This window comes from Palaemon carinicauda, chromosome 30 (assembly GCF_036898095.1).
Source record: "Palaemon carinicauda isolate YSFRI2023 chromosome 30, ASM3689809v2, whole genome shotgun sequence".
In the NCBI taxonomy this organism is placed as follows: domain Eukaryota; kingdom Metazoa; phylum Arthropoda; class Malacostraca; order Decapoda; family Palaemonidae; genus Palaemon; species Palaemon carinicauda.
The window spans coordinates 38455270-38471743 of NC_090754.1; the positions used below are offsets into that span (position 1 = coordinate 38455270).

A 16474-nucleotide genomic window follows, 5' to 3' on the forward strand; every position below is an offset into this window, starting at 1 on the left:
TACTATGATCACTCATGCTTGAAAAAATCATATATTCTTTCATTTATTCTTGTCTTACATTTCATCATTGTAGAGTAGTGTTTGATAGCATACAATTTTAAACAGAAGGTTAAGTAGGCTATATATATTTTTTGAGTGGTTATGACTGGTTTTGTAATTTTGTTCTATAGAATGATGAAATGTTATTAGATTGTGTCATATTTTTTTCAAAAGGATAATTTAATATTTTTTTTTTTTTAATATATTTTTATTTTCTTACTGGAGAGTTGGAAGAACAAGTGACTGCCAAAATAAACTGAGAATTTTGACACTCAATTTTTTTTCTAACAAGAATTTTAAAGTTAATATTGAAAATATAGTTATAATTTTTGTATAATTTTATGTTAGTAATTATTTTTCTTAATTTTGTGTTATTGGAGGAAGTATTGGAATTACACTGATTTTGTCTGTTTACATTTGTCTTATGAAAATATTTTTTAAACATGTTAAATAATTTGATTGCAATGTTTTACGTTTTGTCCAGAGTCCTACAAAAATTTTTATTATTTAAATTTCCTCTACATTTGGAGTTGTTCAAAATTTATGTTGTTTCCTAGTTTAGGAGATTATCTTGATGCACTAAATTTACCATAGATATGTGTGATTTTCCTTTTATTTTTACTTTCCTCTTAGGGCATTTTCACATATCTATTCAACTTCTTTAACATACCAAAGTAGAAATATTCCACTTAATGTTTTGATTAAATCTCTTTTAAGAAAGAAAGATGTTTCTTTTATTCAATTAGGCAGAATTTTTGGCTTCTGTATATCATATGGTTGGACAGATCTTTCTTCGACTTATTATCCTTTAATATTTTTCTATGCATAAAGAAGTGTCAATCATTCAAATGTTTTATGGAGCTTATAATCAGTCCAGTCTTTTGGCGTATGTTCGTAGTTCATAATAAAAAAAGTTTCTTTGTGAAAGCAGTTTGGTATTTATATTTAAATTAATTTTTGTATTATAGATGAATCTGCAATTCTCTTAGTTTCTTTGTGAAAGCAGTACAGTACTCTATAGTACTTTTATTTAAATTAATTTTTGTAATAAAGTTTGTTTGTGAAAGCAGTACAGTACTGTACAGTACTTTTATTTGAATTAATTTTTGTAATATAAATGAATTTGCAATTCTTTAGCCACCTTTGTAAAAAAAATTTGCTCAGGCTTATGAGACCATTTGGCAAGTCAACATATTTTGACTGTTCAAGATGTTAGGATCACGAACCTTAAAAGAAATTTCCACAGATTGCTCGTTTATGAGCCAAATCAGTACTTCAATGGGAAATTGCAAATCTAGAAATTGTTGCAGCCTAAAGCTTAAGTTAAGTTGTCCTTGCGAGGTACTTATGGTCAACGTCATTCCAGTTAAAACACCTAACGTACGACGAGCTACATCAACGGATGGCAACTCTAGACCAAGAAATGGAACGAGAGATAGACGAGCTCCGTCAGCGATATCAGGCCAAGAGACAACCCATTCTAGATGCCATGGACCAAAAGAGAAAAAGACAGCAAAATTTTTAGCATATTTGTTGTATAAATGTAGTTACTGTACAGTTCAATTTACTGTAAGCTTCCAAAGGCGTGGTGTTGGACACTGCCTCTATGACGCTTGAAGGGTGTCGCTCTGCAGAAGGAAGGTGTGAGAGCAACTTATCCCAAAGTCATAAATGGATATTAAACACATCCGAAATCTAGGTTTGCAACAGTTTCAAATGCATCACTAAAATGAGTTACAGTGTTCCTATGAAGAGGAGTATATCAAATCAGAGGATTGTAAGTATTAATAGAAAACCGGTGTAAGTTCATTGGTGGATATACAGTGTGCCATGTGATTCAAAAACTTTGGTGAGTACAGAGTTATGCAAGTAATGTTAAAGCTAGCACTGGTTGCTTTGTAAAATGTATGAAAGGTGAAAACTTTATCCATGGATTTTTTTTTTTTTTTCAATTAACCGTGCCATGGGAAGTTTGTAATGTACTCTTTAAACCAAAATGTTTGGGTGTAGATATGGTAAAGAAAGCACTGGTTGCTTGGGAAGAGGAAATCGTGTGTGATGGTTTTGTTGTGACCCTTGCTCGAGTTAGTTAATTTTTTTTTTTAATATTTTCTAAACTTCTGTTCATAACGACTGTATAAAGAGTTGGGTTTCTTCAGTCGGTGACATATTATTTGTTCAAAAGTGAGAACCACGTTATGGGAATTTTAAACGTTAATCTTTATTGTATTATCTTTTTACCGGCTTTAAACATCTTAACTGTTGATAATCTTTCCAGTATGTAGACAAATTGTGTAATACATACTTGCATCTGTTCCCTCAAGTCAGCCATAACCTGCAGTAAGCATTCACTATGTATGATAATTTTTGGATACATTTAATAGTCAAGCAAACCTAGTCAGTTTACTTTCATATTGCTGTTTCTGTAGAACCATTAGTTTTCTGTGTATTTTAGTATGTATTAGTGTATGATAATTGCAGATTAATTTTTCAAGTGTTTTATCACAAGGAAAACACATAATACATATGCATCCCAATTCAGATGTTTTGTATGTTCTTAGATTTCATCTAATAATGATTCATAATCATTCTTTTCTTGTGTGAATAATTTCTTAGAATGCTACACAAGTAATCTGTTTATATATAGTTTTGCACTCAAGATTTTGGACGTGTTCAAATTCACAGCCCAGAGTAATTTTTCCATTTGAAAAATTCTATTATTAAATGTATGATTCTCTATACTTTAGTTTGTTGTACAGGTTTTTCAAGACTAAGTAAGGTATTATAACATATGTGGTACATTAACTTTCAACTCGGTTAATATGATAACCTTTATTTTTATTGAGTATGATTTTTCTATTGGGATTCAACTAAACATCACCATATTTAGACCTACCAATGTTTTTTTTTTTAGACAAAATTGCTTCATTATTAATTTGCAGAATAGATATTTTTTATAGATATGAAATATTACCTACTAAGAGCGAGGGTCCAACAGTGTGTTTTATGGCTTGTTCAAGTTCAAAAGGTCGAGTCACTTCAAGATGGCCTAGATGTTTAGGATTCTTGTTGAATAGGAACTCAACACATACAAAGTCTTATAACAATTTTAAAGGAAAATTATTTTCCCCTACTGTTGTTTCCTTTAACAAGGCTGTAGCCTGAGCAAGTTGACAGGTGGGCCATTTTCCGTTGTTATTTAGCAAGTAGTTTGACAATGATTTCATCAAATCTTTTAGCAAAAGAAATTTATTGCTTTTTTTCTGCACTGAATTACGAGTTCATTTCTCTGTGAAGTGAATTGTTACCAGTCGGAATTAGTTGTCACAAGAAGAATAATAATTTGAGTCTCCCACCTTATGCTTTGCACAGACTTCATCTTTGTTTTGAACGTCACATGTAAGAACATTGTGTCACAACAGATTTGAGCAGAAAGTTTACATGAGAACAATTATTCACAACTTCTAGTCACCCTTTGAAAAGTTGCCAGCTCTTTTTACTTATTATTTTGGTCCCTGCTTCTTGTGCTTATATATGTTGCAGTGTTTGCAGCAAACACAATTAATGTGCATATCACTTGTGAAATATATTTGTTCCTCATTGTCAGGTAGAAAATAAATTGTTATTCTTTTGGGAATATTCAGTGAAAGCATTCACATTGTTTCAGCTTGAAGAAAACTTCAATATATAAAACCTTATTTTTATTTTTTTCTTTGTCTAATGAGGACCTAAAGTTTGCATCCTACAATAGTTTGTGCCATAATGTAGCTAGCTGCTGTGAAATTTGAGACCAAGGCAGATGAGCATGTGATGCACAAAATTCTTTAACCTTTAAAGCCATCCATTGAGCATATTTATTTTAACCTTTTTTTTATGTTATAAATTTTTTGCATTGGCACATTTAACAAACTCCTATTAGTAGAAGCATTTAAAACATAAGTAGCCAATTACTACATAAACCAATAAGGGCCATTGGTGGGACAAAAGCAATGGCCATTGCCGTGATGCAGGCAGTGACCATTGCTTCTGACCATGCAATGGCATTCTTGTCTTGTCACAGTCTCGCCCTTCTGTAAACATAAGCATATGCTCAGGAGGTAAGGTACTGCTTATAGAATTTGCATGATCGTGTTTAGGGTCGTGCGGTTATTGTGTAACTGGGTGAATTCCATTATTTATATGATTGCCATGTGGAACAGTTGATGAAATCTCATAAATATTTCTAAATTGTACATTCCTGGGGTAAAAAGTTTCTATTGTTAGCATAAATTTTAAGACCATATACAGGCTTTTTAAAATGCACCAGATGATTAGTTTTGTGCATATGTTTGTATGTATATGCCAGTACAGTATATATATAACTTTACACAATGTGTGTTTTATTTATTGTATATTTGCTAGCCTGTATACAATAGATATATGTTCACACACTCATGATACTTAAGTCCATTCATTTTGGATATTGTTATCATATTATTACTAAATCTGAATTCTATGATGAATGGGTTAGAATCAGAACCAAGAGAATCAAAGGGATTTACTTGTTTGATTGTATATAAAACCAATTATGTTCCTAGTCTGCTGGGGTACATATTTAAGTGTCACATATTTTCAAGTAGGGTTTGGGGTGGGACGGGAGAAAATATCATCTGTAACAGTGTTAGCTGATGGATATTGTAAAGTAAGCTGGGGAAGTGTCAGTATTTTGTCTTGGACGGATTTTATTTGCACCGTTTCCCCGTAGAGTATTTTTGAAGGTGTCTACTGTGTGTTATTAAAAATGGAAATCAAGCTGATTAGTAAACCACTCATGAATTTTGTGCTAGTTGACAAAATTGTTCATAACGAGATATCAAGAAGAGGTCAGTAAGCTTTATCCAGGGCGAATAGTTATATCAAGCATGAGAATGTGTTTGCTTATATGTAGATCTTTATATATTTATTACTTGTAGGTCATATATTATTTTCATTTCAAATTCACAGTTTACAGAAGTCTAGGTACTGGAAACATCCCTTGAAGTTATTCCAGTTAACATTGTGTAACTGAAAAGTCCCAAAAAGCCATTCTAGCTGGCATACAGTAACACTTCATTTAAAGGCAAAGTTAAAGTCCCACTCTAGTTCAGTGGCTTCCTGTAGTTTTATATTGGAGAAGGATGTCTGGCAACTGCTAACAGTACCTTTTGCCGGCTTCTCATTTCTAATAAGTATGCCAACTCAAAGGGAAAGGAACAACATTGTTTTCTATTTTGATTGTACATTTATATTTAAATATTCTAAATGATACAGGAATTGAACTTGCCCATAGAGTATTTTTATATTGTTATTTGGCCTGTATGATTATTAATATTTTTTGGACAAAGTTGCTGAGTAACAAATATACCATTAAAAGTTTTTTTTTTTTTTCTAATTCATAAAATTACACCTGTTGATTATATTTGCACTCAAGTCTGACAGTCCAGCAATTGTTGGCTAACTGTATTAAGAAACTCTACATTTGATAATGAGGTAATTTCTTGAGTTTAATGCAGTCTTAAGGTTCTTTGGTAGTCATTTATTTTATGTAGCAGAAGTTATTAGTCATCAAAATCACACATAATGGAAAATATAGAATTTTTCAAAACGGGAATATTTTTTATGCAATATTTTCTGTTCAAATATATATATCTTTCAGCTCATTTCTGTCGTGTCTTCAAAGTAGAATAAGATGAAAATCCTACAACCTACTTCATTAACAAATGTAGCATTTCACCATGAAAGAAACCTACACTTACAATAATCATTTTACCAATATTGTGCAAAATTTGAGAATTATTAAAAAAAATACTGTATTGTTCAAGTTAAATCTAGGTAGGTGGGAAACATTATTGAAAGCAACTTGCTGTATCTGTCTGGATACTTTTAAGCAAAGAAATTTTAATATTTTATCATTTCTAGATGTCTGTAATATTAGTAGTCATTCCCGGTGTCATAGCCAATGCTGTTCTGAGTGCCTCCATTGCCCCACTATACTGTACAGTTTCCATCAAATATTTCAACAACTGTTTTGCTCATATCTCAGGTAGACCTGGGCACTAATTCTCCAGTGGCTGTTAAAGAAAGAAATATTTTGTGGCTGATGTAGAGGAATAATTGTCTAAATTTGCAACTGAGAATTGGTGCCTCATTTAATCTGCGGGCTGAAGGAGGTGCAGGTGTCGACTTCTGTTTGAATGCAAGTAGCCATACACTGTACAACGTGCTTCCCTCTCAGGCTCTCACATCAGTCTTTTGTGGAGAGACTTGTTTTCTATTAGCTCTCACATCAGTCTTTTGTAGAGAGGCTTATTTTATTTGCTCTCACATCAGTCTTTTAAGGAGAGACATGTTTCATTTGCTGTAATCTTTTTGATAAGAGGACGATCAACTTTCACCTTCCACTGTTTTCAGTAGAGCTTCTTGCGTTGTTGATCTTAGAGCAAGTTAAATCTTTCACTCTTGTCAGATTGCATTTTCCCCCCACTTTCTGTATCTACTATTTTGACATTTCTATTGCATTTTATCAGACATTTGCTAATAGTAAGAAAAGGGTTAGGTGCAGTCGAATCTGGTGCCTCCTTGGCTTAGCGGCTGTCAACAGTGCTTTAGCATCCCACACAAGGTATAACAGTGCAATGGCTTTCTTAAAATTATCACTATTAATTAAGGCAAAGCCAATTCTTAAAGAAAAATGTTATTGTACATGTAATTAATTTTTTTCTCATTGTTAAACAATTAATGAGCTGGTATGGAAGCCACAACCTATTTACTCCAGCTTTTGCAAGGAAAGTGATGTCTGGATTGTTAGTACAAAACCGCCTTTTTTTCGCCGAGGAGTCTTTAGATATTTCTTTGTATGAATGCGATGTGTGAATAGAGAATTTTGGTTCCCTTGTTTGTTTTGCTCTTAGAAAAATTACGAATACAGGTAGTCGTAAATTATTCATATCTGATAAGAAACTTTGAAGTGTATGTGTATTATTTGAATTTGGTTCATCATGCTGGAAGATTTTCACATGGTCTGAAAGATCTTATAGTTAAAGGTCTAAACATTTTCATTATCACCTCTAAACTTTATAGCTGGGAGGGACTTAAAATTGTTAAGTGCTTTTCCCTTTGATTAACTTTCTACGGAGGATCATACTATCTCTTGACAGTGAGATCTATTCCCTTTTGGTACTTTTGTGAAGTCTTGCCATGGTATTATCATTGATGCTCTTTGGCTTATTGTTTTATGAATATTTTTTTCAGCCCTTTCTCTTGCACAAAGGTAAAAACATTTGATTTTTCCAAAGATCTGTATGAAATGCATCTAGTGAGGATGCTCTTTGAAAATGGTAATTTTACTTTAATCTCACCATCTGGCTATTTATTAATTCCATTTTATTGTGATAACAATGCTTGATATAAGGACAGTTGGCCATCAAAATTTAACCTAAGTGATGAGTTTTTTGCATTATTTTTGTATCCCATTACTGAGCTGACAAAATTGCATTTTTTAGACAAAATTTTAATGAAATTCAGACTGTGAGAATTCCTCTAACTGCTTTAATATGCATGCCCTGTCTCAAGAAAATTAAAGAACTTTAACTAACATAAGCCATAGTGAGTGGCTTTTTTAGTGTGTATTTTTTCTATTTAGTAATTTCTGCAAGTTCTTTCTGGTTTTGTTTTTAGAAGCAGACATCTTGTGTTTTGGCCTGTTTTGTCAAGTCTTCTGAAAACTGAAATCAAATGTTGCATATCTTTCAATGCAGAATGGTTTCTGGGTTCCATAATAATCCGGGGAGCCTAAGTGTATGAAAGGAATGCTCGGACAGTCTACTATTGATGTCCACTATTGATTAAGGTTCGTTAATCATTGCAGTTCGATCACTTGTCATCCATCATATCAGCCAGTGCGTTGGTTTTAATGTACTATACTTCATTTTAGGATGTTTTGATTTCTATGTACAATGTACATGAAATATGCTACGTATGGACACACTTATCACATATCCTTCTACCCTTATTCCAACATCAGTTACCTTTGGTTGCTATTCTGTCATTTGTTCAACCTAGTTATCATTTGTGATATCAACTGTGCTAAACAGGTTTGATGTATTGCAGATATTTTTTTTTTATTCAGAGAAATTTGGGTGTCTGACAAGATGTGTTATGTATACATTTTAAAGGCTTTCATTTGTATATTACTTTTTTAAACATATGGCTGTGTTCAATAGCCTACATGGACAGGCACCCTCATTTCTGCATCACCCCTCATATACTAGAATTGTGTTCATTGAATGTTTAGTCTGAGATTTCTTTGTTGTTGTTGTTGTTGTTGTATAGGCCAGGACATGCACTATTATTAAATTGTGGCCTGATAATTGTTGTAGAATAATGCAGTTTTAATACAAAGTTAAGTAACCTTTATGCAGTACAGTATATCCATGACAAAGAATCACTTCTTATCCCTTTGTGAAAGTCAGATGTCCTAGGTGCTAAGTCTTCAATTTTTTGGATTTGTGGCAACAGCATACATGGAAATGTTGATTGATTTGTCAGTTATTGACCGGTATTTGAGGGGTGATGAATTGTGTCATGCATAGATGGCTGCTCGGAAAATTCTTGTATTGAGAAGATTAGTGGACTTAATTCTTTTGATGATTTGAAATTAGTGTGTCTTTCAGGGCAGCCCATAAAACTAATGATATAGTAAATAAAGCAATACATAGTTGTGGTTATCGTGAGCCCCACCAAGGCTCTACATTGTACATAGTGTAATGTATTCCAAAGCATCATTCACATTGAGATAAAAGAAATGTGTGAATATGTTTTTGGGTGTTCAAAATGTACAATATATGCTGTTTATATTCCATACTGCCCTTTTTCCAGTAGGTGATTTTTTCCTATGGGAGACATGTATATTTTGACATCCACTGCATTATATGAACTACTGTGCTAACGTTTGATTAGTGTGGTAGGGCATTTTGTATAGGAATACATAGGCAATGTTTTGATGATTAAATCCAGTATTCGAACTTGATGTTGCAGGAGAGTTTTTCTTCTAAATTATTTCAGGTTATGGTTATTATTTACATTTATACATTACATCACTAAAACACTTAAGAAGTATATAAAGGAATATGACAGTTTGTCATTGGATCCAGTCTTCACGAAGCCTTCTAAAGAACTAGTCACCACAGATCTTTTCATTTTCATAACTTTCAATGCCAAAGTGCTGTCAGGCCTTCAGTAGTGTTCCCCTCATCCAGTGGCAAGTTATTTTGAAGGCTTGGTGAAATGTTTTATATGCATTGCTTTGGCCATAATCTGTTTTTTTGTTACATATTGTTTGGTCAGCAGCATTTAGAAAGGAAGAAAATTTGGTGCATCCCAAAGATTTTTAATAACTTTGATGTAAAACCATCACACTTGTGATGAGTTATTAGTTACATTGTATTTTTTAGAAATTCTCTTCCTTAATAATTAAGTAATGGCAGTTTTATTAAACAAAATTAATCTTTTCTTTCTCTGTACTGTATATCAACTCCTGCTGTGCTAGCTTTTATAATCTTGGGTCTTGCCAATTAAGGATTGCCAAGGATTACACAAAATTGATTATAGATGATGATTTTAACCTGTGAAGGAGGTATTCTTAAGTCAAGAATCATCTCCCATAAATCTGTTCCTCCTGCCTCATGGGTGCCATGTCAGGACAGTGAGTATCACTTTTGCAGCGATATCTCAGTCTTTTGTAGATCATGTATAATATGAACGACAATACGATTGACGTACGTTTCATTATCCTACTGCGTTATTAGGGTTTGCAGAGTACTGTACATTGTTTGAAAGTCAGTAACATCTATTTTCAATGATGCAATGTGCGTTAAACGTCAAATTTTTCTAAATGCTTACAGAGATGGTGAAATTAGGCCTTAAAGTATGTCTCACTGGTATGAGCAACAGTAGAATTAAGAGTCTTCTTTACACTATTGCAAGTGATGTGAAGTAAGTGTACAAAAACTACAAGAGGAGAGAGCATCTGAGTAAATAAGGTTAGTTTTTAGATTCTTCATAGAAAACTTTTTGCAGATGAGAAAAGTGTGTTATGTAGTTCTTGGAAGATATTTTTTTCTATCTCTTATTTGTAGTTTGTTTCACAAATATGTTTTATAATTGCTATTGTTTTATGATAAGATCATAAAAGGATGGTCTCATTTCAAGAAATATGGCTTCATTATTTTGCTTTTGATAATATTAGATAGGGATTTTGAAGTGTATTTCAATCAGTATAGAATTCGTAATGAGAAATTTTGGGAGTTGAGAAAACCATTTCCCATTTAACCTTTTGAAGGGAAGGTCAAGAAAATGATCGTGCTAATAATGAATATCTTCTTCTTCTTCTTCTTCTTCTTATTCTTATGGTAAACGTATGAGGCCTGTGTTAGGATAGGAAAGAAAGTGTGAGAGTGGGGCTGAGACAGGGATGTGTGATGTCGCCATAGTTGGTGAGAGAGGTGAATGCCCAAGTGCTTGGTCGAGGATTGAAAACATAGATTAGAGTGATCATGAATGGGAGGTAAATCAGTTGTTTACAAATGATACTGTACTGGTTGCAGACTCGGAAGAGAGGCTTGGTCAATTAATGACAGAGTTTGGAAGGGTATGTGAGAGAAAGAAGTTGATAGTTAATGTGGGTAAGAGTAAGGTTATGAGATGCACGAGAAGGGAGGGTGGTGCGGGGTTGAATGTCATGTTGAATGGAGAGTTACTTGAGGAAGTAGATCAGTTTAAGTACTTGGGGTCTGTTGTTGCAGCAAATAGTGGAGTGTAAGCAGATGTGCATCAGAGAGTGAGTGAAGGATGCAGTGTTGGGGGCAGTGAAGGGAATGGTAAAGAATAGAGGGTTGGGCATGAATGTAAAGAGAGTTCTGTATGAGAAAGTGATTGTACCAACTGTGATATATCGGATTTGTGGGGAATGAAAGTGACGGAGAGACAGAAATTGAATGTGTTAAGGTGAAGTGTCTATGGCTGGTTTATCTCATTTAGATAGGGTTAGGAACGAAGTAGTGAGGGTGAGAACGGGTGTAAGAAATGAGTTAGCAGCTAGAGTGGATATGAATGAGTTTAGGTGGTTTGGCCATGTTGAGAGTGGAAAGTGGCTGTCTGCTAAAGAAGGTGATTAATGCAAAAGTTGATGGGAGAATACAAGAGGAAGGCCAAGGTTTTGGACGGATGGAGTGAAGAAACCTCTGGGTGATAGGAGGATGGATATGAGATAGGCAAGAGAGCGTGCTAGAAAGAGGAATGAATGGCGAGCGATTGTGACGCAGTTCCTGTAGGCCCTGCTGCTTTCTCTGGTCGCCTTGGTGGCCGCGGAGGTAGCAGCAGTAAGGGATTAAGTGTGTGAAACTTCATTTGTGGTGGATAACGGGGGAGGGTGGGCTGTGGCACCCTATCAGTACCAGCCAAACTGCTGAATCCTTCATCGGGCTGGGAGGAGCAGTGAGAGGAAAAGTCCCCTCTTGTTCCCTTGTTTTGATGTCGGCTACCCCTCCCAAAATTGGGGGAAGTGCCTTGGTAAATAGATAGATACATGAGGCCTGAACTGCTAATCAACTCTAAATTTGAAAGGGTATGCAAATAAATGCAACAGAATCCCGAAATATGAAAAGCAATATCAGTACAAAAATAAGAAACTGCCACTTTCAAAAGAAATGGAAACTTTCAAGAATGTGATACAGAACACACAGTTGAACATGTTTCATTTATTTATCTACTTTTTAATCAACAATGAATATACAATTTTCATTTATTTATCTACTTTTTGATCAACAATGAATATACAATTGTAGAAAGAAATGTCTAAAATAATTTGCCTTTATGAGTCATAAACTCCTATTTTTTCATTTAAGTTTTTTTAGTATATTCAGTTATTAGATGAGATCTAATACAGTACATTTATGAAGAATAAATTAATGAGAGATGTTGATTCAGTGATAGTGGTTGGTTTAGCTATTTATTAATGAAAGTGATTAAAAATGGTTCAGAATTTTGGGAATGGGAAGATCATATTGCAAATACATTAACGTAATTATGCACTGTAAAAACAAAATTTTAATAAAAAAAGAAATTTATATATTTACCTAATGTTCATATTGCTGCTTCTCCAGAAGCTCGATTAATCGTAAAAATATTTAATTTTCACATTTTTTCTGCTTCAATAAATACATGCCATTAACTAAGGAATGGAACTTTCCAGTGATAAGTGGTAAGAAGCCCGGGCAGAACTGCCTCGCCAGATATTTGTCTCTTCAGTTTGAAAGTTGAAATTATCCCTGCCTCTTGATGCCATTAGTCATTGCGCTGGAGGGTGCCATATATATGAACATTAGGTAATTATAGAAATACATTTTATCATTAAATTTCTGTTTATTTCTATGAAACTCCCCTAATGTTCATATTGTTGACTTCCACGCACAGTTGGAGGTGGGGAGTAATTGGAGGAAAGAGAGACATAATATTAAGTCGTCGTCGTCGTCGGCGCCCACTCGTGTCCGAGTATTGGGTTCTGTCGCTAGCCATCAGCCTCCTATCTATGAAAAGATGAAGAAGGGTGGAGGAAACGACAGAATGCCAGTAGCTGGGTATATTGTTTTGGGTGGTCGTGGCTTTGCATCGGCCACGCACACACACTTGGCCCACATCGTTTTCACCGCGGCTCAAGATATATGAGACAGGCGGCTTCTCCGATGTTGGTTGTATCGGGCTGCCGGGTTCTTGTTATGTCAAGGCCCGCCTTGTTGCCTGCCCGACAGGCATTGCCCTCTTCCGCCGGCGCTGGGAAGCTCCGCCGTTGGGGTCTTGTTTGGTTTGATTTTGGAGTTTTCCTTCTCCTAGCCTTTGCCTATCTTAAAATAAAGGAGAAGGCCTATAGGGGTCCAGTCTTGGTCTGGTCTCTCAGAACTGGCCTTAGCGGTATGGTTGAGCCTGCCAGGGTGGATAAACTACCCCACCGCCATTGCCCAGCCCATCATTGAGACACTCAAGCCCCTCTACTGCAGCAAAGTGCTGGACCATCAGAGGGGATAATGTTAAGTACTGTACAAGTAATGCAACAAGGTTCAGAATTACCAATATTTTCTAGATTACTTCTGACAAACCATTTGAAATACGGACCTCCGGATTATTTGCGAAAGAAATTATAAAAATCCATACTCTACATTATCTCTAGATGTTACCTTTGATCTATCTGATTAATTCTAGATTAGAATTTTTAATACAACCCATATTAATGGATAAGAGTAATAAATTAACTGAACTCGGAATTACTTGAACCACATCCACATTAGGGCCTAGAGGCCAGCGGTCTTCATAAGCAAACTATGCTTTTTTAAGATATTTGACAAAAATTGACTTGGTATGCCATTGAATTTTTAGCTCTTGCTAAAACTCTTAAAGAAATATTTCTACAAAAATAAAGGGAAGTAGCTACACTCCTATTATCATGTATCCTCACTTCTAAGAATTATATTACTTTTGGATCTAAATCCTTGTGAGCTTCTGGGACCAAATGTTTAGGAAAAACATTATCTTTGGTCAACAGGTGATCATGCACCCCAATCCCACAGAACAAATTAGGGACATTACCTTTACAGTACAGTAATACCTCGACATACAAGTGTCCCAACATACGAGAAATTTGAGATATGAGGAAAGTTTCGAGCAAACTTTTGCTCCGAGATACAAGACAAATTTGAGATCCTAGGATACGAGACAGTTCCCTATGCGGCCGCTAGGTGGCCAAGTGTGCAAGAGGCTGCTCACGTGGACGATTTCGCTTGCTCTTTCCTGTCGGATCTCCATTGCGTAAAGTTATCTCCAAGCATCGGCCGTAGTGTTTGTATTTTTTACGTGTTTTTTGTGTTAATCAGTACAGAATTAAGTGAATAAGCAATGGGTCCAAACCAAGCGAGTGCAAATAAGGGTAGTGAAAAGAAAAAGTGTATGATGACAATCGAGATAAAGCACGAAATAATCAAAAAACATGAGAGTGGTGTACGAGTGACTGAGCTGGCTCGCCAATATGAGAGGAGTACATCAACAATATGTACCATCCTCAAGCAGAAGGATGCTATAAAGAGCTCCAAGCCTTCCAAATGACTAACCATCCTTTCCAAGCTGCGCAGTGATATTCATGACGAGATGGAGAGGCTTCTTTTAATATGGATAAAGGAGAAACAGTTGGCGGGAGATAGCGTGACCGAGACTATGGTCTGTGAAAAGGCCAGTGGAATCTACGATGACTTGAAAGGAAAGCAAGCAGCTGAGAGAGGGGAGACTTCGACGCCAGCGGAAACCTTCAAACCCAGTCGTGGCTGGTCGGACAATTTAAAAAAAACGGACTGGGATACACTCGGTTGTGAGGCCTGGGGAAGCAGCAAGTTCCGACTCGAAAGCCGCGGCGGACTATGTCAAAACCTTTGCCTCAGCTATCGCAAAACAAGGATACATCCCCCAATAAGTGTTTAACTGCGATGGAACTGGCCTTTTCTGGATGAAGATGCCCAGGAGGACATTCATCACAGCAGAGGAGAAGAGACTACAGAGCCATAATCCCATGAAGGACCGGTTAACTCTAGCCTTGTGTGCCAATGCCAGCGGTGATTGTAAGGTCAAGCCACTGCTGGTGTACCACTCAGAAAACCCACGTGCTTTGAAGAGCCAAAGGATCTTGAAAGAAAAACTGCAAGTGATGTAGCGCGTTAATGCTAAGGCTTGGGTCATGCGGCATTTCTTCACATAATGGGTTAATCTGTGCTTTGGTCCGGCAGTCAAAAAATATTTGGCCAAGAAAAGCCTGCCAATGAAATGTCTCCTGGTCCTTGACAATGTCGCTGGTCACCCTCCAGGTTTCGAAGAGGACATTCTTCATGAGTACAGGTTCATCAAGGTCCTTTATCTCCTGCCCAACACCATGCCACTCCTCCAGCCCATGGACCAACAAGTAATTTCCAACTTTAAAAAACTGTACACGAAGCATTTGTTCAAGAAATGCTTCGTTGTCACAGACAACACCAATCTCACCCTTCCTGAATTTTGGAAGGAACATTTCAATATCGTCCATTGCTTAAAAATTATTTATGATGCATGGCAGGGTGTCACACGAAGAATTTTTAATTCATCAAGGAAGAAATTGTGGTCAGCTCCCGTTGCTGAGAGGGACTTTGATGGGTTCGATACGCCAGACCCTGATGAACCCGAACCTATTGTGGTGGATGAAATTGTCTCTTGTAAAGTCCATGAGGCTGGAGGTAGATGAGGCTGACGTGAACGACCTTGTCGAGGAGCATAAGGAAGAGCTCACAAAACAGGAATTGATCGAGCTCCAGGAGATGCAACATTCGGAGGTGTTGCAGGAGCTCAGTAGCGAGGAGGAGGTGGAAGAGGAGGACCACCTTTCTGCAAAGGAAATCAGAGACATGTTATCCAAGTGGCAGGAGTTTTCTTATTTATGGAAAAGAGGCACCCAGACAAGTTGGCGTGTGGTCGTGCGTTAACTTTTTGTGATGTCACTTGTGTACATCATTTTCATAACATTTTGAAGGGGAGACAAAAGCAAACATTCCTAGATAAGTTCCTTTTAAAAAGGCAGGCAAAAAGTAAAGGTGAACGCGAGTCAAAACGCGGGGCAAAAAGAGCCAAGCCAGAAGAAGAAAGGTAAAAAAATAAAAATGAAAACAAAATTAGAATTAAGTTTAGTGTAACGTAAGATTAACATTTATTTTTAAGTGTGTGTACAGTAAGCTAATTTCATTTAAGTTAGATTTAAAGTACAGTATTAGTTATGTTACGTAGTGTTACAAAAGTGTAGCGTACCGAACGTGTTGCCGTCAAGTCTCTCTCCTCCCCTATCTCTCTCCCTCCTCATCCGCACATACCGCCGTTAGCCGCTACCGTCTGTCTTGAAGGTAAGAACTCCATAATAATGTCACATTTTATGGCAGATCATAAACAGTACATAGGTATTTGTTATTTTGTGAGTGTGGGCTGTAAATTAGAACGATTAAAAACATGTTTTTCCACTGTAATATACTGTACTGTTATTAGGTGTTTTTTCGGAGGGTGGGAACGGAATAATTTTTTTAGTTATTTTATATGGGAAATATTGATCCGAGATACGAGGGAATTGAAATACCAGCTCGGGTCCCAGAACGCATTAAGCTCTTATCTCAAGGTATTACTGTACTTACTTTCATGTAGTCCAAATGCACTTATAGAGCTCTTACTGGGCAAAGAAAAATACTTTCTACTGAACTTCCTTCATCTACTTTTAGTGAGGAGATGTGAATGAATTAAGGCATCCTCTTAGTCTTAAAATCCTTTTTGGCTCTGAATGAAGGTAAAAGAAACAAAGTCATATTGTGTT

General features: G+C 35.9%; 1 protein-coding gene across 1 annotated transcript in view; it reads left to right on the plus strand.

Annotated features, from left to right (window-relative positions):
* Positions 1 to 9830, plus strand: part of hpo (serine/threonine-protein kinase hippo) — a 73988-nt gene extending 64158 nt beyond the window's left edge. Inside the window, exon 15 of the mRNA XM_068354320.1 lies at positions 1406 to 9830. Within this exon, the coding sequence (XP_068210421.1) occupies positions 1406 to 1564 (159 nt within the window). The 3' untranslated portion in view covers positions 1565 to 9830. The remainder of the gene's footprint in view (positions 1 to 1405) is intronic.
* The last annotated feature ends 6644 nt before the right edge of the window (positions 9831 to 16474 follow it).